At 41.9% G+C, this 24966-nt stretch overlaps 1 protein-coding gene across 1 annotated transcript in view; it reads left to right on the top strand.

The window, feature by feature from the left end:
• The window catches only part of MACC1 (MET transcriptional regulator MACC1), a 28392-nt gene extending 10461 nt beyond the window's left edge, over positions 1-17931 (top strand). Inside the window, exons 2-5 of the mRNA XM_053410081.1 lie at positions 12-119; positions 422-2472; positions 9394-9582; positions 15963-17931. Of these exons, the coding sequence (XP_053266056.1) occupies positions 20-119; positions 422-2472; positions 9394-9582; positions 15963-16175 (2553 nt within the window). The 5' untranslated portion in view covers positions 12-19 and the 3' untranslated portion in view covers positions 16176-17931. The remainder of the gene's footprint in view (positions 1-11; positions 120-421; positions 2473-9393; positions 9583-15962) is intronic.
• The last annotated feature ends 7035 nt before the right edge of the window (positions 17932-24966 follow it).

The raw sequence follows: 24966 nt of genomic DNA, 5'->3' as shown, positions 1-24966 counted from the left end.
AAATCTGTTAGGAAGGAAGATGTCTGCATCCTGTCATATAAAGGAGATTTCATGGAGTAAGTCAGAGGGATGTTTGGTTGACTTGGATGACAGCAGCCCTGCAAGAAATGATTGGACAGGTATGTTGCTAGCATCCTACCTTCTTAAGCAGAGTTCTGATCGGAATCTACGTTTGCTTGATAAATGCTTGGCTTATTTTATTTTATTTATTGAAGTTATATAGTGTCCTATACCTGGAGGTCTTAGGGTGGTTCAGAGAACAAAATCAAAATATAAAACCACAAAATATATAATCAAAATAAAAACAACATATTGCACCTGGTATTTTTAGTTAATGTAAGGGAAACTGAAGTATCTTGACAAATGCAGAATATTAGGTAGAAGACAATAAATATAAACTTCATTTTCTTCTTTTTAACAGATGACAGAGAAAATGAACTGGAGCTGAAGTCCCATTGGTCTGAAGAATTTAAGCAACGTGTCCCTGGAGCATTTAAGACCAATCCTTTTTGGAATGTACTGTCAGCATCCAATCCTTTTTTAGATGATGTAGCTCAGTCAAACAACAGAGAAAAAAGTGACAAGCGCATATCTATCTTAAAAGAAGACCCCTATTTATTTTTTAGAGATCTAAATAACAGAGACTCTACTGCTTCATCTGGAGATGAATTGAATCTTGATTATCTTTTTCTTCGCAAATCTTCCAGGAGATCGGCAAAATCTCGGAGTGTTTCAGATCTTTTGGATATTGTAGGGACAAAGACATTTGAACTCCCTAGCACGGCACCGTCCAACCATATCCTGCCTCCAAACAGTGAACCTCTTCAGAATGATCGTGAGGCCTATAAGACAGCATGGTTGAATCAGAGGCAGCTGGCCCGATCTTGCCTGGATTTGAATGCAATAAACCAGAGTCCAGGATGGGCCCAAACCCAATCTGTAGAAACCCATATAGCTTGCAAAGTGAGTCATGAAGGTGGCTCAGTGCAGCTTCCTGACTCGGAGATTGCGGTTCATTTCCCCGAAGGCCATGTAGCCTTTGGAGAATTCCAAGAGGTTGGCTTGCAGGCAATCCTTGACTCCCCACCATCGCTTAACCATGGGTTTTCGACCACTGTGAGCCCACTGATTGAACTGACATTAAGTAACCTCAATACCACAGAAGCCATTTTGCTCGAAATGAAAATTGCAGCTGAGGTGAAGAAGGACCCTTTCAGTCAGGTTATGACTGAAATTGTATGTCTATGTGGTTTCACCAAAGAGGGCCCGTTTGAAAGAATAAACAACTGTTACATCTATAAAGATACTATCCAAGTCAAGCTGACGGACCTAAGTCACTTGATGTACATTGTGGCTGTAGCCCAAACCAATACAGTTAATTCACCTGCAAGCGCTTGGGAGTATATACACAGAAAGCTCTCAGTTGGGATTTATGGACCCAAACATATCCACCCTTCTTTCACAGTTGTATTTGCCCTGTTTGGCCACAACTATGTTCCAGAGAAGCTTACAGTATGTGACATTAAAAAGGGTGGAAAGAGCATGCCCCCGGTGGTTTTCCAGCTCTGGGGAAAGCATACATTTGCCCTCGAGAAGCCACAAGATCTCAACGTTTTTGTGGCCTCTTGTGACCCTGATTTTGAAGTGAAGGAAGAGGATCAGAGGAAAGAAATTAAAGAAGGGATACTGAAAGGGGGCGGAGAAGTGATTCACCAACACTTCCCATTTTCTATAATCAACAGAAGGAAAATACATCTATTTGTCTTCCGCGTCCAGGTGAAAGTCCCAAGCAACAACGTGGTGTGCCAGTTTTACATCACAACCCCTGAGCCAGCTCCAAAGCCATTAACTGGGGTGTTCAGCAAGCCAAACCGATTAGAAAGACGCAAGGCGGTCAACTCTGCCCCACTGCTGTCGACGCCAACAATTAAATATCCAGTTTTTCAGGACAAAGCTTTACATGTTGCCAGCTATGGTGTAGCTTTGAAGACAGTGTTGCGTCAAAATAAAATTGACTATTTGCTGGAATATTTTAAAGGCGACACAATAGCACTTCTTGGTGAAGATAAGGTGAAAGCCATCGGACAGGCTAAAATAAAAGAATGGTACGTGGGCGTTCTTAGAAGAAAAGTTGGCCTCGTACACTGCAAAAATGTCAAAGTGATAGCCAAAGACCAAGTTATGGATATTGATGATAGCACAATCACAACCAAAAGCCTTCTTGAGCAAATCGCTTTGCCTTTTAGAAAGCTGACTTATATCTACGCAGCAATCTTATCCACGGTATCGGAGAAAATGAATGATTGGAAAGCTTTAGCTGATGCGCTTGGATTTTCGAACATGTCTTTGGATGCTTTCAGTGATGTACAAGCTGACAAAGAATCAGAAAAAGTAGCCTACGTTGTGAAGAAGCTCAAGGAAGTCTGCCACGATAACAGAAATACAAGGCGTTTCCTGTACGAGCTGTCTGTTGTAAGTACTGCTTGGATGTGCCCTGTTAGGCCACATTCACACCAAACATTTGACCCCTATTCTTACAGAGCTACTGTACATTTCCCAGAGTTCCCTAGGAGGGAAGATTGACAGTTAAATCACTCTGGAAATTGTAGTTCTGTGAGGAAAATGGGGGTCTCCTAGCAACTCTCACCACCCTTAACAAACGATAGTTCCCATAACTCTTTGGGGGAAGCCATGACTCTTTAAAGTGCTTTAAATGCATGGTGGGGATGTGGCCTTTGTTTATGTGAGGCCCAAATGAGCAATAATTGGCGTAGCTAATTTGTTGGGATTATGGTTATCCTTCTCCACCTCAAGCCCTGTAGGCAGGTGACAAGACGGTGATCCAGCAAAGCTATTTTAGTAGGAAAAATGGCTTTGTTAGCCTTGCGAGCTGCAGCTGCAATGGAAACGTTTAAAGCAGTTCTTGGCTCCGTATGTAGTTCTCTCACATGCTCCTTTATAGGCTTGTTGGATCCTGACCAAGATGTCTGAAAAAAGCTGGTTGTGAAAATGTTCACTTAATGTTGAAATTATGTAGAACTTGTGGGGCAAAAACACACTGTTGATCACTGGGCTCTCTAGTTTTTTATCAACTTATAAGAGCCTGCCTAGTTCCTTATGAAAGCCTGGAAGTGTGGGAGCCAACTTCAGTTGTTGTTAGACTGTAACTCCCATCATCCCTGACCATTGGCCATGTTGTCTGGCTGGGGCTGATGAGAGTTTGAGTCCAGTACACTGGGGAACCCAGCGTGGTGTAGAAGTTAGGGCAGGCATAGGCAAACTCGGCCCTCCAGATGTTTTGAGACTACAGTTCCCATCATCCCTGACCACTGGTCCTGTTAGCTAGGGATGATGGGAGTTGTAGTCCCAAAACAACTGGAGGGCCGAGTTTGCCTATGCCTGAGTTAGGGTGTTGGAATAGGATCTAGAAAACAGGGGTTCAAATCTCCACTCAGCCATTAAGCTCACTGTGTGACCTTGGGCCAATTACCAACTTTCAGCCTGTCTCACAGGGTTGTTGTGAGAATAACATGGAGCCATGTATGCTGCCTTGAACTCCTTGATATAAATGCAATAATGGAAAACATGATGTTGGCTACCTCTGGTGCAGTCCACCACCCATCTATTGAAAACATAAATGCCAGACAACTCTTCCTTTATCCCTATGGTAGAATTCCTGCCATAACCCTTCAGAATCCTAGGTGGAATTACTTGGGGGACCTTAAAGATAGCTGTGTGACCTGATGATCAGCTGCTGGGTGAGACACCTTGCCCCTTTGTAATGAGCCAGAGCCCTTCATCCTGCAATCTCACCTCTCAGCAGCACTGGCATTGCGAATGCTTTCTAGCTGGAACTGAAGTTCTTCCTGCATCTCAGCACTTTGCTCAATGTAGAGCAGCATTTCCCAACCTGGTGCTCTCTGGACATTGTTGGGCTCAAGCCCCTCTTCACCCCAACCAGCATAGCTGATAGTCCAGCTGCACCAGGAAGCCTGAATGCAGAGTGCTGTTCCCCCTGAAAGTTGTTTTGAGGGTGTCTCCCCTTACAGTGGTACCTCGGGTTACAGACGCTTCAGGTTACAGACGCTTTAGGTTACAGACTCCGCTAACCCAGAAATAGTACCTCGGGTTAAGAACTTTACCTCAGGACGAGAACAGAAATTGTGCTCCGGCAGTGCAGCGTCAGCGGGAGGCCCCATTAGCTAAAGTGGTGTCTCAGGTTAAGAATAGTTTCAGGTTAAGAACGGGCCTCCGGAACAAATTAAGTACTTAACCCGAGGTACCACTGTATCTGGGTTTCCCCTGACTTTCCTCATTGCGTAATTGTAGCTGCAAGCAATCTTCCTCCATAATGAAGATTTCTCCTTAAATTTTCAGTATCAGCCTGATAATTGCATTCAGTTAATGTATTTATTGGTAGAGAAACAAGAATCGTTACTGTAGCACTTTGGTTTGCAAGGAAGTGTACTTAAAAGGTTTGCCTGGCAGCGTTGCAATGGCTTTATGGTACTTTCTTGTACTTGAAAAGTGTAATAGCTAGAGGGACTATTCTTTCTCTGTTTTGTTTATTTGTTTGCTTATTAAATTTGTATACATAATATGCAAGAAGCTGGCATAAAGCAAGCCAGATCAAAAACTCTGTTCAATAGCAGGGCTACTGCTGGCTGAGCCTGACAGAGGGAAAGGAAGCCTTTAGAAAAGTGTTTGAGTTATCCCATCCTTTTTGCTGGCTTAAGGGTAAAGGTAAAGGACCCCTGGATGGTTAAGTCCAGTCAAAGGCGACTATGGGGTTGTGGCGCCCATCTCACTTTCAGGCCGAGGGAGCCAGTGATTGTCCACAGACAGCTTTCTGGTTCATGTGGCCAGCACGACTAAACCACTTCTGGCGCAACGGAACACCGTGACAGAAACCAGAGCACACGGAAACACTGTTTACCTTCCCGCTGCAGCGGTACCTATTTATCTACTTGCACTGGCGTGCTTTCGAATTGATATGTTGGCAGGAGCTGGGACAGAGCAACGGGAGCTCACTCCGTTGCAGGGATTCGAACCGATCGGCAAGCTCAAGAAGCTCAGTGGTTTAGACCACAGCGCAACCTACACTGGGTTACCATGTCATGTGACCAAGCCAATAGGCTTAGGATCCAGCTCTGGTCCCGCCCCCAGAATGCCCCTTCCTTAGGCCCTAGGCTGGCTGTGTTGGGCTGGGCCTCAGCAGAGACAGGATGAGTGAGCCATGCCCTCATTTAAATATACGCTCTCCCCAGCTTGAGCTTCACACACTAAGGTCCTTTCACGGTGGCTCGCTATCGAAGTCATAACAAAACACAACACTGTCTTTTTTTTTAAAAAAAATAGTATTTATTGAAGTTTTAAGGTTACAGAAAGAAAAAAGAAGAAACATCAAATTAAAAAAAAGCAAAACGACACATCACCATTAAAAAACAGAAAAATAGAAAACAATTACAAAAAACAAATCAAACCTTCCCATAACTTGTCTTTCATTTGCTTGTTTCCCTGACCTCCTCACACCTCCCTTTTTTGTATTCTAAGTCAATTATCCATTTCAGCAAATCCTTTCCCTCTCTTCAAATTTTTATCCTGAAAATTTATCTTAATATAAGTTTACTTTCCCTCCTTTCACCAATTAACAGTCTATTTTTCTTAAATCTTTGTTACATTTTTGCTAGAATAACATAAGTTCATTCCAACATCATTCTAACATTCATTAATTTTACAATGTTTCTGCAAATAGTCTTTAAATTTCTTCCAATCTTCCTCCACTGACTCTTCTCCCTGGTCTCGGATTCTGCCAGTCATTTCCGCCAGTTCCATGTAGTCTATCACCTTCATCTGCCACTCTTCCACGGTGGGTAGATCTTGTGTCTTCCAATGCTTTGCAATAAGTATTCTTGCTGCTGTTGTGGCATACATAAAGAAAGTTCTGTCCTTCTTTGGCACCAATTGGCTGACCATGCCCAGGAGAAAGGCCTCTGGTTTCTTCAGAAATGTATATTTAAATACCTTTTTCATTTCGTTATAGATCATCTCCCAGAAAGCCTTAATCCTTGGGCATGCCCACCAAAGGTGAAAGAATGTACCTTCAGTCTCTTTACATTTCCAACATTTATTATCGGGCAAGTGATAGATTTTCGCAAGAGCACTGTCAACACACACCCTTAAAAAAAAAGCTTGAAAACAAAAAAACACAGCAAGTCAGACAGAAACACTCTGACACATAGGTCTGCAGTCTTCACACCTGACTAAAATTCAACAAATAGGGATCCAAACCTAACTTTTGCAGGAGGGAGTTCCACAGATGAGGTGCCACAACTGAGAAGGCCCTTTCCTTAGATCACTGCAATATATCTTGTGGTGGGATCCCAAGGAGGGCCTTCCCGGTAGATCTTAAAGTACATGCTGGTGGATAATGGGACAGGTGCCCCTACAGGGACCCAAGTCATTCAGAGCAACATGACCTTGAATGGGGCCCAGTACTGTACTGTCAGTCAATGCTGAACCATTGTTACATGGTTCAGAAAAGAAGCATAGTTCCAGCATAGTCAGTGATTACAGTATTTCATTATTGTGTGTCCCACCCCCTTGTTTTTGGCTGTTCTTATTTTACCTGTAAGCCACCTAGAGTCCCTGTCAAGGAAAAAGGAGATGTAATAATAATAATAATAATAATAATAATAATAATAATAATAATAGACATTGTGGTCCAAAGCATCTAGAAGGCACCAGGTTGGGAAATGCGGGTTTTGGACATAAGCCTTTGAAATCTTAGCCCTATTTCTGTGATGACATGTTGCTCATTAGCAAGTTGCCCAAAATAACAGAAGCCCTTTAGCTTAAAAATAGCAAGCACTGGAAGTCATGGGTTTTGTCATTGTCAAGATATATATACTACCGCTTAAGGACTTCTCACTAGTTCTCTGCAGCTGCAATTTTAAACATGGACTTGCAGGTAAAAGTTATGTCTCTTGCTTCCAGCTTCTTCCCCGAGGCTATATTTTCAGGCTCATTATACAGGTGTAGTTCTCGGTAAAACTTAAGTACCTTTTTGTTTTCTTTTTTACAATGGCAGCTTTCTTCCAAAGAGATGCAGCATCTTAAAGGCCTGAGAATATAATTGATGCATATGATTGTACAGTGGTACCTCCGGTTACATACACTTCAGGTTACAGACGCTTCAGGTTACAGACTCCGCTAACCCAGAAATAGTACCTCAGGTTAAGAACTTTGCTTCAGGATGAGAACAGAAATCATGCTCCGGCGGCGCGGCAGCAGCAGGAGGCCCCATTAGCTAAAGTGGTGCTTCAGGTTAAGAACAGTTTCAGGTTAAGAACGGACCTCTGGGACGAATTAAGTACTTAACCCGAGGTATCACTGTACATAGGATGGAGATGGTGTGGAGATGTTGCGTAGGATCAGGCCAGCATATGATCTGTTATGGTCGGTATGTGCAGTGTCCACATTCAACCTATGCAGAAACACTTTTTGGGTGGCCTCCTTGTGAGGAAAGCAATGTTAAAATGGAGCAGCCTCTATGAATCCAGTGTTTCTGTGTTTCTTCCTGAAATAACCACATTAGAGGATCAAGTTTCCATCTTGGTGTGGGATATGCAGCTGTCCCATTCTGGGATCGAACCGTCAACCTTGGCGTTATCAGCACAACACTCTAACCAACTGAGGAAATGGGAGTTTCAACAACCTCTGGAAAGCTAGAGATTCCTACTTAAACCTTGCATAATTGGTTAGTTGTAAGCTGCTGTGATTTTCTTTTTAATGGTAGTACAGTCATACCTTGGTTTTTGAACAACTTAGTTCTCAAATATTTTGGCTCCCGAACGCTGCAAACCTGGAAGTGAGTGTTCCGGTTTGTGAACTATTGTTGGAAGCCGAACGTCCGACGGGGCTTTCGATTGGCTGCAGGAGCTTCCTGCAGCCAATCAGACGCCTCACTTTGGTTTTCAAACATTTTGTAAGTCAAACAGACTACCGGAACGGATTCCATTTGACTTCCAAGGTAAAACTCTATATAAATATTGTAAATAAAACAACATTTTAAGGGCAAAACGGAAGAGATATTTTCTTGTCTCAGACGGAATGCCATTTGTTTTGTTCAGTTTTGGGCCAGCAGAGCAAAGCGATTGCATTTACATAAACCTGAGCGTTTTAAAAGGATGATCAAGTAAAAAGAGCTGAGAGCAAGAAGTCATCAGTTCCTGGCTTTTCTTCTGTAAAAAATGATTATACAAATGGGCCACAATACCCATATACATTTCTTTTCCTAAGCAGATTTTATCCTGCTGCAGCCTAGTTCTAAAGTAATTGCTCAGGATAGAACTTTCAGTAATTTCAGCCGCTCTTTCCCCTGGCTAATGACTATAGGCAGGACTGTCCTAAATATCTGTAATTAGGAATAATGAGTAAATTCTATTATTGATTATGTGGTCCTAAGACTGACATTTATATAAAACCATACTCTTCTTTCTGGGAACAGTATGCCATTTTTGGCAGTATAGGGATAAATCTGGAAAAACTACCGTAATTAGTTCAGATTTCCTTTTAAATCTGGCTCCTAGGCTAATTGTTCTAGGGAAAGAGAATTGATACAGATTCACCAGGGGGTAGTAAAATTGGTAACAATTATTCCAGTGTATCTATTGTTTTGCTGCCAGACGCAAGATTCATAAAGCCCTACTCAACTTGGAGCCAAAAGTACCTTGAAGACCACCAGATTTTTTATACTCTGCTTTGATCACTGAAGCCTTCAGATGGGGCACATTTTGTGCCCCCGCCCCTTAGATTTAACAGGCCTTTACCAGGGACCAAGACTTCTGCAGACCCTGCTCTGTGGAACTCCTTGCCCCATGATCTTTGTTTGACAGGAGTCACCCCTGCTTTCTTTCAAACGTCTTTTAAAAACTGTTCAATCAGGTCTTCAGAATCTTTTTTTTTTAACCAACTAATTTTTAATGATATGTTCTTTTTGCTTTGGCTATTTTGGCGTATTGTGTTTTTAATATTACACCTTGCCTTCTTATAATTTCTACAGGAGTGTGGCTTATAAATATTTAAATAAATATATGTATGTGACTAAGTAAAAACATACTGTAAAGGAGGACCTGTTGAAATCAATGGACTTAAGACTGCATTCAAATAGCATTTCATTCAGTTTTCATGATGATTCCTTACCTAATCGTTTCCACATTTTATGTGATCTTTCTCCACATGTAAAAAAGCCACTTCTGGAACACTAGTGGAATACTTAGCATAAGTTTAAGTGCTCGTTTCCGTATTGCTTCAAATAGTTGCACAAGCTGGCTATAATTAATTGTTATTCATGGTTGCTTGAGAACATAATCATCAAACTTGTGGTTGCAGGCCCTGCTGAAGCTGGATTGCCAAGGATTACTTGCACGCATCACGCAAGACACAGTCATTTTTACGTCTGCTGTGAAGCTTGGGAAAGGCTGGAGAGAGCTGGCAGAAAAATTAGCACGACTCACAAAGCAACAAATCGAAGGTTATGAAACTCCCCACCGGGGCACAAATGGAGATGTCCCTCCAGAGGTGAAACTTCTCTCACTTTCTTTCACTGTGCTCTTTTGCCACCAGAGCTTTTTAGGCTGAATACAGACCATTGTTTTTATAACTGAAATAAAATGGCATTGCTTGCCATGGGATGTATGTGTACACATTCCTTTTGTCCCACCATTGCTTCTAGTCAAACAGGTTGCATAGGTTTTCTGAGCACAATTCAAAGTGTTGGTGCTGACCTTTAAAGCCCTAAATGGCCTCGGTCCTGTATACCTGAAGGAGCGTCTCCACCCCCATCATTCAGCTCGGATACTGAGGTCCAGCTCCGAGGGCCTTCTAGTGGTTCCCTCACTGCGAGAAGTGAAGTTACAGGGAACCAGGCAGAAGGCCTTCTTAGTAGTGGCACCCACCCTGTGGAACGCCCTCCCATCAGATGTCAAGGAGATAAGTAACCATACAACCTTTAGAAGACATCTAAAGGCAGCCCTGCTCAGGGAAGTTTCTAATGTTTGATGTTTTATCGTGTTTTAATATTAATATTATAATACTTTATAATAATATTATAATATTATGTTGGGGAAACCCATCTGGATGAGCAGGGTATAAATAATAAATTATTATTACTATTATTATTTCTTAAATGATATAATACTTGTCAAACATGGTGAAAACAGAATTGGTCTATACACTCTTGAAACTGTCTCTCTTCAGTCCTAAACATCATTCTCATTCTCTCTCTCTCTCTCTCTCTCTCTCTCTCTCTGTCTTACTGTTATGTGTCCAAACTTTCAACTCTAATAATTCTTGTCTGTGTTATAATAGCATGACACAAAATTGCTCAAAGTCATTTCTCAAAGCCCACCCAAAGAGACAAGGCTCATCAAGTTGATGGAGACCAAATATTGAATTAAACATTTAAATGGCTTCTCTAGAGAATTTAAATGGAGACATCCTGAGGGTGTAAGTGTAAAGATTCATTCTTCAATGCAAAGTACCTAAGCCTGCAGTCCTGTGCATATTTTATTTAGGATAAGGTACGCTGAGCTCTGCTGAGTTCTGAGTAAACGTGTTTTGGATTGTTCCACATCTGTCAATGAAGCTATATAAAAATTTCCATTAACATTGGCCTTTATCAGCAGATGATTTTGGCTTGGTATCCCAATCAAATGTTGGGATGAAAATGTGTAGCTATTGTTGGAGGACAATGACAGCTAAACTAGCAAGTCACATGAACGTACAGTGGTACTTCGGGTTACAGGTGCTTCAGGTTACAGACTCCGCTAACCCAGAAATAGTACCTCAGGTTAAGAACTTTGCTTCAGGATGAGAACAGAAATCACATGGCGGTGGCGCGGCAGCAGCGGGAGGCCCCATTAGCTAAAGTGGTACCTCAGGTTAAGAACAGTTTCAGGTTAAGAATGAACCTCCAGAACGAATAAAGTTCTTAACCCGAGGCACCACTGTATAATGCAGTGAATAATCCAAACAGGAAGCAATGCAGAACTTTGAGCATTTCAGTATACTTTGGCTTTCAAATTTTTGTCTGTATGTTGCTCAGCATACCCACTACAACCCACCAGTTCCCATAATAGAGAAGAGGTCAGAATATTATTCACCTCGTTTTTTGAATCTATTTCTTTTGGCTTGTATTTAATTTTGATTGTCAGCCACCTTGGCTTATTCTTTGAGTTACCATATTTTTCATGTAGTTCTCTGATATGTGACTTGCACTTGCACTTAAATAAGACAAAATAATAAATCCTATAGGCAAAGATAATCTTGGTGAAATCTTGCATAAAGTACTGTTTGTCAAAAAGGGGGGAAAGGTACTTGATTTTGCAGTGGTCCTATCCTCCTCTCTCTTTTTCTTATGGTTATGTTTTTATTTGGAATCATTCATCACAAGCAGCCTTAGAAATCTCATATCAGCTGCCACAGTGATATTAAGCTGTCAAGTTAGAAGTTAAATGAAATATTCACAACAACCAAATAGCTGCCTCTTTGTCTGTCAGCATGCAGCGTGCAGGAATTTGATAACTCTGTGCACAGTGTTTTCATTTTTCCTGTGTTTATTTATAGCTTGGTCTTTCCCAAAGGAGGGTCAGGTTCTGTAATAGCACTTCTTTCCTTACTCAATTCTTACAGCAGCCTTGTGTGGCAGATCCCACTTTGCAGAGATACTCACTCTGACGTTTTTTAATTTTTGTATTAGTTTCACCTGTAGGCTGCTTTCCCACATAAATGTACCCAAAGCGGCTCGCAGTGCTGCAAAAAAATTAAATAAAATGCACATTATTACAATAATAGTTTAATGTGCATTGAGTTCAAAACATACATAGTATGATAATCCAGCACACAGTGCTTTAAAAGAGTCTTATCCTCCATGAATACTATCTTCTAGCTCCACTGATGGAGGCCATATAGCCCTGAATACCAGTTTCAGGGAATCACAAGTGAACAGAGTGCTGTTTTATATTACTAGATAATTCATTTTTATATTACTATTAATGAATGAATTAAATTTGTATACTCACCCCCCTTCATCTGTAGCTCTCAGGGCAGTTCACAACATAAATCTGCTTCACAGCAGATGATGATTCCACCCAGCTGGGGCTTCTTCTGCAGCCAATCAGGGCTGGGTGGAGTGTCCACCAATCAGGAGGGAGTGCACAGTTAAATGGTCCACTTGGGCTTGGCTTGGTCATGGCTAGAGATTAGCTGGGTGTTGGGGCGGTTTGCTAGGCATGGCAGCCCCGATTATTTCCCCGAGGGGAAGGATAAAATTCTAAAATGGGCCTGAAAGTGTTTTCTTGGTTTAGGTAGGAGATCAAAAAGCCATTCTGGGAGGAATCAGCTTAATTAGAAACTGGTTTAAAGTCCAATTTTAAATAAAGTTCTTAATTACGTCTGTAAAAGGTTTTTGGCTTATCAGCTTAACCATCAAGCTTAAACCCTCATCATGTGTGTTTAAATTAAATTCCAGTTTTGTTTCCAACATGGCTCATCCTTCCTTTGATCCTCTGGGTGAGGGAGAAGTGGTCACAGGTTTTCCTTTCACATTATTAAAAGTCCTTGCTCCTGGATACTAGCAGTTGCTACCACATACAGAGAATCTCAGACCTCAACAGGTTGTTTTAAAGCACCCCAAACTCTGTCACGTTCCCTATCTTTACTGAGGGAGTTTACCACAACTATGTCTTCCAACACCCCAATGTATTTACAGTTCACGCTTGCCGGTTACACCTGGAGTAGCCAACCTGGTTCCCTCCTGTTGCTGTTGGACTCCATCTCCCATCATCCCCAGCTAGCAGGTATCATAGTTAGTGCTGATGGGACCTGTAGTCCACCTGAGGGCACAGTGCTGGCTACTACTGTGCTGCATAGCAGTACATAACACTGGCCAGGTTTGAGGCATAGCTGGGCAAATTGCCCCCTTGCCCTGGTAAGCCCCATAAGCTTAGCAGACAGCACTGGGACAGCAGGAGTTTCTTTTGGACAGGTCTCTCCTGCAAGCAAATCAGGTCTTGAGCATCATTCATGTAGTAAGCAGAAAATACAAATTCAGGTTCTTCATTCAGGTTTTCCAAACACCGCTAGCTGTGATCACTAGCTCACAAGCATTCTGAGACTTTAAAAATAGCACTTGCTTATTCAGTCAATCTATATGAGCGGACACTCCTATTACACGACTTCTTGCCATTCTGCATCTCCTAATTGCTGTTAAGTAAAACAGTGGTAAGAATGAATTGCACTCCACCCTGTCTCAAATTCTTGACTTTCACAGACCAGGCTGAGTTTGCAGATCTAGGAAGCCCCCTTTGTCTCTCTTTAATTTGCAAATCAAGCTTAATTGAGAACATTTGATCCCAAAGCTGCAGGTTCAAGGTTATTTTTACAGTATCTGTCTGCATTTTGAGAGCTTAACAGCGAAACTGGCGTTCTGGCTTCTTTACTGTTGGTGCTAAACTTGCTCTCCATCTGTGGTTTTCAGATTTACTTTAAAGGTAGTATGTTTTTAAAACAGAAGTTTCTGATGGAGCATAATTTTAAAAAATGACTTCCATAATTATCCATTATTTTCTGCTGTTCTGATTTGCCAGTGTTTATGTTTGAAATTTTTAAACATAAATGACCCCCTCCAAGAATAATACAGCTTTCTGTTTGCCTTTTTGTTATCTTCTGTGCTGTTTTTTTAAAAAACTTTGCTGTTGCACCTTCCAGTAGACATCTACAAAATGGGAATAAAATTAATTTCCACCAGGAATTCCTAAAAGTTTTGTCTATGCAAGGCCACAGTGACCCAGTGCTCATTATGAATAACTGCTAATTCCTAAAATTGTTCTTCCCTATTATCAAAGATAATTTCTGGGTTGCCAGAGCTTGTGATGTCCATATGTTTTTAGTGTTGCTAAAAAGTAGTTGCAGGCCCCCTCAGCTGGTTCCTGTACTTTATGTGAGATACATGTTGAGAAATTTAAAGTACTCCTTTGCATGAGTCAGAATGTTGATCTTTTTAGCCCAGTAATGTCACTCTGCCCCCCAAGTTCTTCCTTGATGAGATCTTATCTAGAGATACTTCTGGTTGAACTTGGGACCTTATTATCACTCTCCTTTCCAGTTCAGCTTCTTTTAAATTTTCCATAAGGAGTGATGACCTACTTTGGGAAACTGCACTAGAATAAGAGCTGCTCGAGTAAAATGTTAACATTCATTGATCAATGACCATATTTGGAGTTTAGAAAATTAGCTGCTCAGCGATCCAGGTCCAACTCAGGGGGATTTCATGATCGATTCCATTTCATTAATTTCATTATTGAGTACAGTTTAATTTAAAGCATTTTTATCCCTCTTTTTCCATTAAAATGTTCAAGACAGCTTACATTTTTTTTAAAAAAAGCAGAACAGTTAACGAGACCCGCAAAAAACCCACACCAGATCAAATATACCGTATTTTTTGCTCTATAAGACTCACTTTTCCCCTCCTAAAAAGTAAGGGGAAATGTGTGTGCGTCTTATGGAGTGAATGCAGGCTGCGCTGCTATCCCAGAAGCCAGAACAGCAAGAGGGATTGCTGCTTTCACTGCACAGCCATCCCTCTTGCTGTTCTGGCTTCTGAGATTCAGAATATTTTTTTTCTTGTTTTCCTCCTCCAAAAACTAGGTGCGTCTTGTGGTCTGGTGTGTCTTATGGAGTGAAAAATACGGTAAATGCTTTACACAGCATTCAAAATTTGTCTGGTGCCAGACGTATTCTGCACCTGGCTATCAGCAACTTGCGACCAAGTGAAGATGCCTAGGCGCCTGATTTCTCCACCACTTGGAGGTGCATGCCTGGGGATCCTTGGATCTTGACTGTTTTCACACACTAACAGCACAGCCTGTAGAATTCCATCCATGATATGGAATTCAGGACCCAGAAAGTTGTACTGCAAAATACAACTTGCGAGCTGTCCAGCCTCCAAATGGCAACTAGGAATTCTGTTTTGGTGATTGTAACCTTGGTTTAAGGAGCCGTTTGGTGCCTAGTTTATATATCTGAATTTATAACACTGCCTTTACATTAATCGACTTAAAATATAATGGCAAGCAGCCTAAATTTTAAAAGAGGAGCCTAAAAAACAAACAATCAGACCACAAATTTAATAACTTCATAATATATGAAGTTCACACAAAAAGTTTTTCAAGACAGAAGCAAGGATAAAATGGCCTCCTAACCATAAGGCTCCTAATCTGAGGCAAAAGGCTACCAGAGAGAAGAAGAAACTAATTTTGTGATGTGTAAATGCAAAATGATAACGAGAGAGTGGAGAATGGGGACTAGGTTCATCAGCAGAATCTTTTGGAGGGGATCTCAACTTAGAACAAAAATCCAACCAACCATAAATGTTATCTCCAGATATTCCGCTGCTTTCCAAATGCCCCTCAGACCCAAACGGTCCTTATAAAAAGAGGAAGGAAGAATTGTCTTGGGGCTGATGATTTCACTAGGGATTTAATGACTGGTAAAAATGAATCCATTAATTCCTTTCAACATGCTGGGGGGGTGGAGATACTTTTTTTTAAAAAAGTTACCTACTTAATGATATGAGGACATGTTTGTTTAGAGCTGACTGCATGTTTAGAGTTATAGTAATATGATAAGTATGGGGTACGAATGAGAATGGTTAACTGGGGTATGTCTAAGTTATTACTGTTTTAAGCTTGTGACTTTAATGTTATTGTTCCTGCCTATGGATTTTAAAGGGTTATGTATTTTACCATGAATCTGTATTTAAAAATATAGTAAGCCACTTTGCTTTTTGTGGAATGTTCTCCCCAGGGAGGTTTGTTGGGCGCCTCCATGATATATTTTTAAGTGCCAGGCAACAAGATGTAAATGATAATAATTGATCCCCGGTATGTTTTCAACTTCAGATGATGTGGAAACCGGCGTATGATTTCCTGTACACCTGGGGAGCTCACTATGGAGACAGTTACAGAGATATGTTGCAAGACCTGCAGTCTGCACTGGACAAAATGAAGAATCCTGTGACCAAACAGTGGCGAGAATTAACTGGAGCTCTGATTCTAGTCAACTGCATGGAGATTCTCCAGGCAAGTGCTTTCTCTAAGATGGATGAAGACTAGAAGTCATCTAATTTAGAAAGGCGCCGTGGAAATTATCTTCCTGAAACACAAAGCAGTTAAATGAGAGCATTTGCATCAAGAACCGTTTAGCTCCTCTGCCTGTGAAAATTATGCCTATTGCTTCTGGCTTTTATGGGCTTAAGCTTTTTTAAATGAAAAGATCAAGTCATTTATTTTTCAAGCAGGACCAGTTTTCCCTTGCTTTCCTTCATACCCGTGTCCCTACAACAACATGTCTCGAAAGGTGTTCGTGTACAGCAGTTGGAATCTGAACAGCCTTGCAGTGGGCTGCACATTTTGGGGGGGTAGTTTAGCACGGGAGGAATTTGATCTGGGCAGCAGTTACATTACTTATTCAAAGCGTTTTACCTAGAAATTGTTCCATATGTCTGCTATTGTCATTCCTGAGAGAACCAGTTAGGGAAACTTTGTGCACTCCTGTGAATACATGGTTGCTCTGAGGTAATTGGGAAAGCTGTTTCCTCACATGTAGAAGGTAAATATATCCTCGATTACTTTACTATAGTAGCACCTCGGCTTATGTTACCCTTGAGTAACGCAAACTTTGGGTTGTGAAAGTGGCAAACCCAGAAGTGTTTCGCCACACGTGCATGTGCAGAAGCGCTCTACCACACTGTGTGCATGCGCAGAAGCAGTCTGCCGCTACTCGCGCGCATGCGCAGAAGCAGTCCCTCTGGTTATGGAAACCTCGAGATCCAACCAGAGCTCCGGAATGGACCCCGTCCGCAACCAGAGATACTACTGTATTCATTGGGTGTTTGGATTCCAGTGAAAAAGGAGTGTCTGAAGCTCTCTCTGCCAGGTATCTGTATTATTGACCCATGTTTCTTCATGAAAAAGTGGTCTGTCCCCTTTCTGGATGTCTTGTGCTATTCATTTCCCCCAGCGCACCAGCTTTATCTCTCATCCCCAGGTAATGGTAGCCCCACCTCCATCTTGCTGTGACCTTGCCTTCTTACTCGGCTCTAAAGCAGATCCAGAATTGACATTCTGTGACAGTGGTGACATATTCTTAGGGTCAGTTCTCTGCTCAGTTCTCCACTCCTCAGGGCAAATGAAACGTACAGTCGGCGCATAATTGTTATGGAAACTGCCCACTGGCATAGGAACCACAAAGCAATCTGCTCTGCTGCTGTCATAGTTTCCGAACTTGTATCCATAACATGGTGGTTCCAACATCCACTTCTGACTATCAGGCTCTGCTTGATACCCTTTACATCATGATGACAAATGAAACTGTTTTTAATGATTAAAAAAAAAAGTTGTCTTCATCCCCTCAGGTACGTCCAGAGATAGATATTATTTTTGCACCATTGCATGCTTCAAAAGTTTAATGTACAGATACAATTTATTCACATTTTTTTTTACCTGCTGTGTTTTATTTGTGTGGGCTCTTAAGTTGGGCAGTCCTAGCTTACAAGGGTCAATGGCAGCTGTTGAATCACTGACTGCCCTGTTAGCCACTACCTCTTCTGTTTTTTGTTTTTTTAATTCAAGAGGTACACAGCAGGGCATTAGGGACCAAATGTATTTGCCATTATTTTTGGTTTGTGTGTTCTTTGATAAAAAACCTGTTCCACTTTTTGTTTCACTGTAGTAAGAGTTTTTTTTTGGGGGGGGGATATGCATTGAGATCATGTGTGAGTAAGAAGGCCACAGGCAGTCATTAGTTTCTCACTGCCTGTGGATGTCTATAAAAAGAGACTTGAGAAAAATAAATAGGCTCTAAACCTCAGTGCCATTTGTGCCTTGACAATCTTACCACAATCTCAGCAAAAATCTTAGTAGTGTGAAGTAATGTTGCAAGAAATGTGGCAGTTAATCACACCTAATAATTCTAATATGTCACACCCAAAACTGCAAAGAGAGAAAGTTCATTTTATTTAGTGGGGGGCTGTCTGCACAGGCCCTGTTCAGACATAGCAATCTCAGACCATTACACCGTGGTTTATCAGCCAATGAAAAGCCTGTGCCTGTGTGGTTGCTCTTTGAATCTCCGCTCCCCTCATGGTCCTGGCTTTGTAGCTTAAGATCACAGCTTCTTTGAACCACAGTTTCCTATTACATCTGGTCTCGGAATTGCTGATTTAATTTCTGCTTGTCATGGTTATCAAATCACAGTTTCCTGGTGCAGATGTATCTGGAAACTATGGTTTAAATCAGCCAAGCATGAAGGGAAGGATAGGGAGGGAGTGTACAGGTTAATGGCTCATTCTCAGACTGGTGAGCCATGGTTTGTGGGACCAAGATTGCTAGTTGAAGCTTGCCCATAGAAGTGAACAATTCAGCCACTAAGACTCTAGGGTAAGGTCATAGGATATGATTATATGCTCAGTTACTGAAGCCCAGTGTCTTGTGTTCATGAAGTTCCCTGAATTTAGAGAGCTGGATTCCTTGACAGTAAAACAGATGTAGCTTTGTATTGGGGCATTGTGTGTGGACTCCCTCACACATTAACAGATTCCTTTGTGGAGGGCTCCACCTCCATTTAGGATGCAGGCATAAGCAGCCAACATAGGAACATGGTACTCTGTGAAGTGGCTGCAAGTGATACTTTCTTATATGATATTGGAAATGGTCCTGTCAATGCCCGAAGAAAAGACCATGTCTTGACAAAATCTTAACAGAGGTTACTGTTGCAGAACCTACTTCAGCAAGCATGTTGAGGAGCGGAAGGAGGAGTTTGGTACCTAATGAAGCAAAATAGGATGAAGGGTATTCTCACCTCCTGTCTGCATTTACTATGCATTTCCATGTATGTGTACTCAGAAGTGAGTCCTGTGAGTTCCTGCACAAGACTGTTGCCTTCCTTTGGATAGGGGTTGAGGAGTAACCATCATTCTTAAAGGGACTGTGTTTCATTTGGTCTTCCTGGTTTTTTATATGAGCATTGCTAAATTTTATTTTGCTTGACCAAAAATATAAAGGCCTGATGTGAAGAATTCTAATAGTCTTTGTATAACAGGTGAGGAAAATTGCCAACATTTTGCTTTTATGGAAGGGATTCCAGATATAGCTTCAGGTTTTTGACTACAAGGGCACCTTAAGCAAGGAAACGAGGGGCTGAGCAATCCTCTACGAAGGCAGCTCATATTGTGTTTATTTTCAAAGTGCAGTTTTTGGAACTGATGTTGTAATGTTATTTTCTGATATATTGGTTTAATACTTTATTAAAAAAATATAAGTTTTGTGTATTTTGATTAGACTGACTCTTTTAATGCCACATCTGTCAAAAGTGCAAAATCTCCACCACTGGACTGCCATTGTATTATTGTTTTTATTTATTAAATTTGTATACCGCCCTTCATCCGAAGATGAACCAGGGTGGTTCACTACAGAAAAATACAAAAGGAGAATACAACACACAAAACAAAACAAAAACCAATAGCAAGAAAATGCAATAGCAAGAGGGAAAACATCCAACCTGTATTAGATAAATAGCATTATTCTAAGCAGAAAGGATTTAGATTTTCAAAGTTGTGTATGTGTATTTTAAATAGTGGTTGGCTGGCCACTTAACCAATTCTATACTAGTGGGTTGGGTCTTTGCGGTCCCTTCCAATTCCATGCTTCCTTGTGAAAGGGAAGAGGGTTTGTATCTGCAGAGTAAAATGAGCTCCCCATGGATCTAGAAATTGTGTTGAGTTTCCTTCTCAACCTCCCAGTGTCTCGTGAGAACCTAAATTAGGATGGTGCCAAAAATGAAGGGAAAAGGTGCCTGTGACTGGTAAATCAGATTTCCCTCTAGGTCTAATTAGAGGTAACTGCTATCTATTTGAGAATGCAGGTGGGGGATCAGAACGCTGCAAGATCTTAAAGCTAGCAAGCGAGGAATATAGGTCAGGGCATTTTAAGAAATAGCTGTGGTTGATGGCATTGGGAGGTTTTGAATACCACTGACTACAAATATGCAACAAGGCTTTAGATATTTCGGAATTTTCAGTGTGTGCGTTCCCTGACAGCCTGTGCTTTGGCTCACTTATGTGAATCTAAATGAGGCAGCGAAGCTATAAATACGCCATTTTTCATCCTGAACATCAAATGGAAGCAAGTACCACTGAAATCGATGTGTTTAGTCTCAAGATCTAATTAAGGCTTCCTTGAAGCTCCTGGGTGCGTAACAAGCAAATAACTCTTGAAATAACTTGTAGTTTAGCTTCTGCTTTAAAAGGATGTATTTTTAATGTGAACAAGGGCTGAGATAAGTGGCATACAGGTTCTTTCTCTGCCTCCCCCCTCCCTGAGCTTGTAATAACTCTCCAAGCAGAAATATGCATCTTGTGTGTGATGACATAGACAGCATTTCTGTACTGGACCAGCTAATATGGGGCTCATTTTAGCTGGCTTCTTGGTACGTTTCCCCCTCCCTCCCTTGTTGAGAAATTCACACTTTTTGTACTGAGACACTGTTCCATGGCTAACATGGGCTTACTTTTCAGTGGAATACAAAAAGAAAAAAAAGAAATGCAGGCCAGCCGTTGTCTTCAGAATAACCCACGGATATTTGGTCATGTCTACGAGACCTGTCAGTTGGCGTCTGCACTGTGAAACAGCTACCTGATCCCCGAGTCTGCGGAATTGTGGTTTCTGGAACAAAGCCTCGTGCTGCTCCAGTTGACTGACAGTTTGGTGAATTTCTCTCCCTCTGGAAAACTCCAGTGTCACAGAACCAGGCTGCTCTCACCACCAAAGGATTATCTCCCCCTGAATTTGCTAATCTCTTCTTGACACAGGAGAGAAGGTTTGTTCAGAGCTCCATATACGGAGAATTCATGCTTTGCCACACTACAGAACCTTGGTCCTCATTTTAAACATTTTTGCCAGTCCACGTGAACCTCCAAATAATATGTGACTGTAGGGGCAGCATGAAGCAATCAATATAAATGCTCTGGGCTGACTAAAGCACAATTTTTAAGTATCAGCGTGGCTTGATTTACTTTTGCTAATTTAAAAAAGAAACAGTTGGAAAGTGAGTTCACTGCATTTCTTCCGTTCTAACCTTAGTCCATCTACGAAAGGCACAGGAGATTTCTTTCTGGGTTTGCCATATTTATTTTCATTTGTCAGAGTAATTCTAGTTGTCTTCTAAAAAATTAGATTTCGACAGAATTGCAACCAAGACTGACCAAAGCCATTCTACTATGGGTTTAGTCTTAGATCTTGTCACTTGCCTTTACATTGCAGATGTAAAAGGCCCATGACTCTGAAATGGCACTTTGCATCTCAGGAGCGGGGGTCAGAATTCAACCTGAAGGGCACATTGTCTTTCGGACACTCTAGGGGCTACATGCTAGTCAAGGGTGGGGTCAGAGGCAAACATGGGTGGAGAAATGAATAACAATGTTAGCTTTAGTGCACTGGGGTGTGGCCTAGGGAGAGTCATGAGGACCAGACAGAGCTTTGGAGGGCCACGTTGGCTTCCTACCCCTGTTGTTTTTGTCTTATTTAAATCATTGACAATACAACTTGTCTGGGATGTATCACCACTGAAGCAGTCAAATACAACACTTCCTGTTTCCTAGAGTAGATAGACAAGGGAATGTTGCTCCAGACAGGGAGGACTTCCTGAGCAAAACAGGACTTCCTGTTTTGCTCTAGAGCATCCTCTCTCTGTGTGTGACCAGGTAGATGGGCATGACCCTAGCAGACCCTATAAAAGGGCTAGCCATGCAGCCATCTTTCTCTTTGCCTCTTTCCCTCTCTTCTGGCTCTTAGCAAGCAGCCCATGGCTCATCCTTACTGAGGATGGAGGCCACAAGGTAAAAAGTCTGATGCCTAGCTCAGACTTCTTTTCTCTACAAATGTTACTGTAACCACAAGATAAAGCCTGCCATCAGGCTTGGAAACGATGCCTTATGAGGAACGGCTAAGGGAGCTGGGCATGTTTAGCCTGGAGAAGAGGAGGTTAAGGGGTGATATGATAGCCATGTTCAAATATATAAAAGGATGTCACATAGAGGAGGGAGAAAGGTTGTTTTCTGCTGCTCCAGAGAAGCGGACACGGAGCAATGGATCCAAACTACAAGAAAGAAGATTCCACCTAAACATTAGGAAGAACTTCCTGACAGTAAGAGCTGTTCGACAGTGGAATTTGCTGCCAAGGAGTGTGGTGGAGTCTCCTTCTTTGGAGGTCTTTAAGCAGAGGCTTGACAACCATATGTCAGGAGTGCTCTGATGGTGTTTCCTGCTTGGCAGGGGGTTGGACTCGATGGCCCTTGTGGTCTCTTCCAACTCTATGATTCTATGATTCTAGGATACTACTGTGAACTGAATGTAAGTAAACTTTACCATTACTTTTAAAGAAGACTGTCATGTTGTTATTATTTTTAAGAGGGAAATAAAGGGAAATTTACAGAAACTATCCAATCTAGACAAGCCAGACTGGATTGCTCAACTTAAATGATTCCTGTTGTCTGGTCTTTGACCGTAATAAAGAGTGGACTGAATTGAGTTGGGGGAGAAAAGTGAGCATGATGTTGCAATGTCAGGTTTTTTTTTGTGAAACTGCTGCCTGTTTCTTCCATAAGGAGAGCAGAGATCACAAACGTGGGACCATCACAGTGTCAACATTTCCAGAAATGGAGAACCATAACTCCCTGATGGTGACTTGTACAGGAATTCCTCATTCACTGCTATGCAAGGAAGCTATTTTGCCCGTGAGAACTCTGCACTTGCCAAATAAGTGAGAGGCCAGAACTAAGCTGGAATATTTTTTATCACTATGCTATATCAGGTGAAATCTGGAGCAGTTGTTAATGGCCTTAAGTGTCTCAACATCTGGAAATGAGAGTGCCTGGGTTACAGTTAAAAAAGGAGGTAGGGCATATGCTTTACCAGATAGATGCTTCTATGTGATTTAAAATGCCACATCTTTTTTGTTTTCATGCTTCCATTGAAAGAAGCATAATTATTCTGTCTTTCATAAATATCAGCCCAATCTGACACCTTGCAGCCTGGGACAGGAGACTTGATTACAGAAGCCAGCAGGTATTCATTGCCCCATTATATATGGCTTGTTGGTTTTGCTAACTTAATTTTTGCGTGGTTAGACAGCTTTGGAACGCAGACAGCTTTGACACAGGCTAAGCTGCAAAATATATATCGTTGCAAGTCAGCAGCCGAGTGCCAACTCTGCAATTTGGCACAATACACCAGTGGGCGTGAAGAGCAGAAAAAACTTCACCAACCTTGTGTTCAGATGCTATTCTCTGAGGCATTGCTGTTCAGCTTTCATGCATCGCCAAGATGATTTGCCTTTGCAAATCATTCCCCATTTCTCTCTGTGCCAGGCACTCTTCCTCTCAAGGTGCCAGTGTTATTATTATAAGACTGTTTTCAATAACGAGAAGAGCCATTAACCAGTGTCTCGCTCACTGCTGAGGGAGTGGTGTTCACAGTGGGTCTCGTTCAGTACTCCAGTTTCCATCGCTACACTCTGTATCTCTTCCCTGGAAGTTATTTAATATTCAAGGAAGATGATGAGTAAGTTTTAACACTAAGGAGAAAATGAGAGATCCTGAAGTGGAAGGGACTTCATGGTGGTAATTTGCAGGTTTTCTTCCAGGGCTAGTTAGCAGTGGCAGGCTAATTCAGAATGTGGGGAGTGGGGGTGCCTTGGTAGAATGGTCCACAGTTGTAGGTGGTGGTGGGGTCAAAGACCCATGACTATTTCTGCAGGAGGGTCCTTGTCTCTAGCATCCTAGAGTCGCCCATGAAAGGGAAATCGGCATGAAAGGGAAGCATTTTAGCCAATGTGTACTCCAAATCTAAGCATTTAGAAACACTGAGAACATAAGGAGCTTCAGTTTCATGAGAACGGTGAGCAAGTTCTCTTACGTGCAATGGAACTTTGCGGAAAACACAACTTAAGTCACCGCCAAAAAATATTTTAGAGCATGCCAAATCACTTCCCCAAATGCATGGAAAATAGGAGATCTAGCTGAAAGGCAACGCCGAGATCTGCATTGATCTTATCATTATTGTATCATAAGATTGCTCAATAATCTTAGAAGGTTGCATGACCTTAGAGGGACTGTGGCTGTGACCATCATGAAAGGACCCTGCACTTCTGGAATTGACTCATGTGGGGGTGTCACATGATTCAGTGCTCCCTGCAGATACAATTAAGGAAGGTGTGCTGGGCTTGTCAGCAGGGTCATGCCAGAATTGCCGAAGGTCCAGCACTCCTGCATGACCCTTTGAGGAGCCGAGTGCACGGGTACTACGTGTGTGTGTGTTTGTATGTGTGTGATATCACACATGCTCAATGCCCCCCCCCCCAATGTTGGGCTCAACTTGGTGCCTGTGCCTGGTGGCATGGAATTGCAAGAACAGTCTCTTGCTGGCAGAGTCATTGCTGTTGGCCAGGAGGTGGCCATGGCAAGGTAGTAAGAAAGATAGGGCTGTGCTGACACAATGGCAGAGCCAACACAGCGCTATTGTCCAGAGAGAGCATCAGCATCCAGTGGTCCCATCTGGTAAGTACCAGCACCTCCACAGCCAGGAGGCTATTGCTGGAGCTCCATCCCACTGCTCTTGCTAATAAGAAGCAACAACACATACAGCTGCCAAAATATACAGGAGGGTTCAGAAGCCAGATCTAAAATGAGACAGTTTAACTGCATTTTCTAGCGAGATGGCCTTATATGTGCTTCCCAGACTTATGCATGTGTAAGAACGCAGTTATCAATCTGATTGCTCCCTTTGCCACATTTAGTGATGCTATTTCAGTTTAAAAAACAACAATATTTTATAAGGAAAACACACATAA

This window comes from Podarcis raffonei, chromosome 12 (assembly GCF_027172205.1).
Source record: "Podarcis raffonei isolate rPodRaf1 chromosome 12, rPodRaf1.pri, whole genome shotgun sequence".
Lineage (NCBI taxonomy): Eukaryota > Metazoa > Chordata > Lepidosauria > Squamata > Lacertidae > Podarcis > Podarcis raffonei.
The sequence above is the reverse complement of the archived record's forward strand: the minus strand, read 5'-3'. Positions and strand labels throughout refer to the sequence as shown.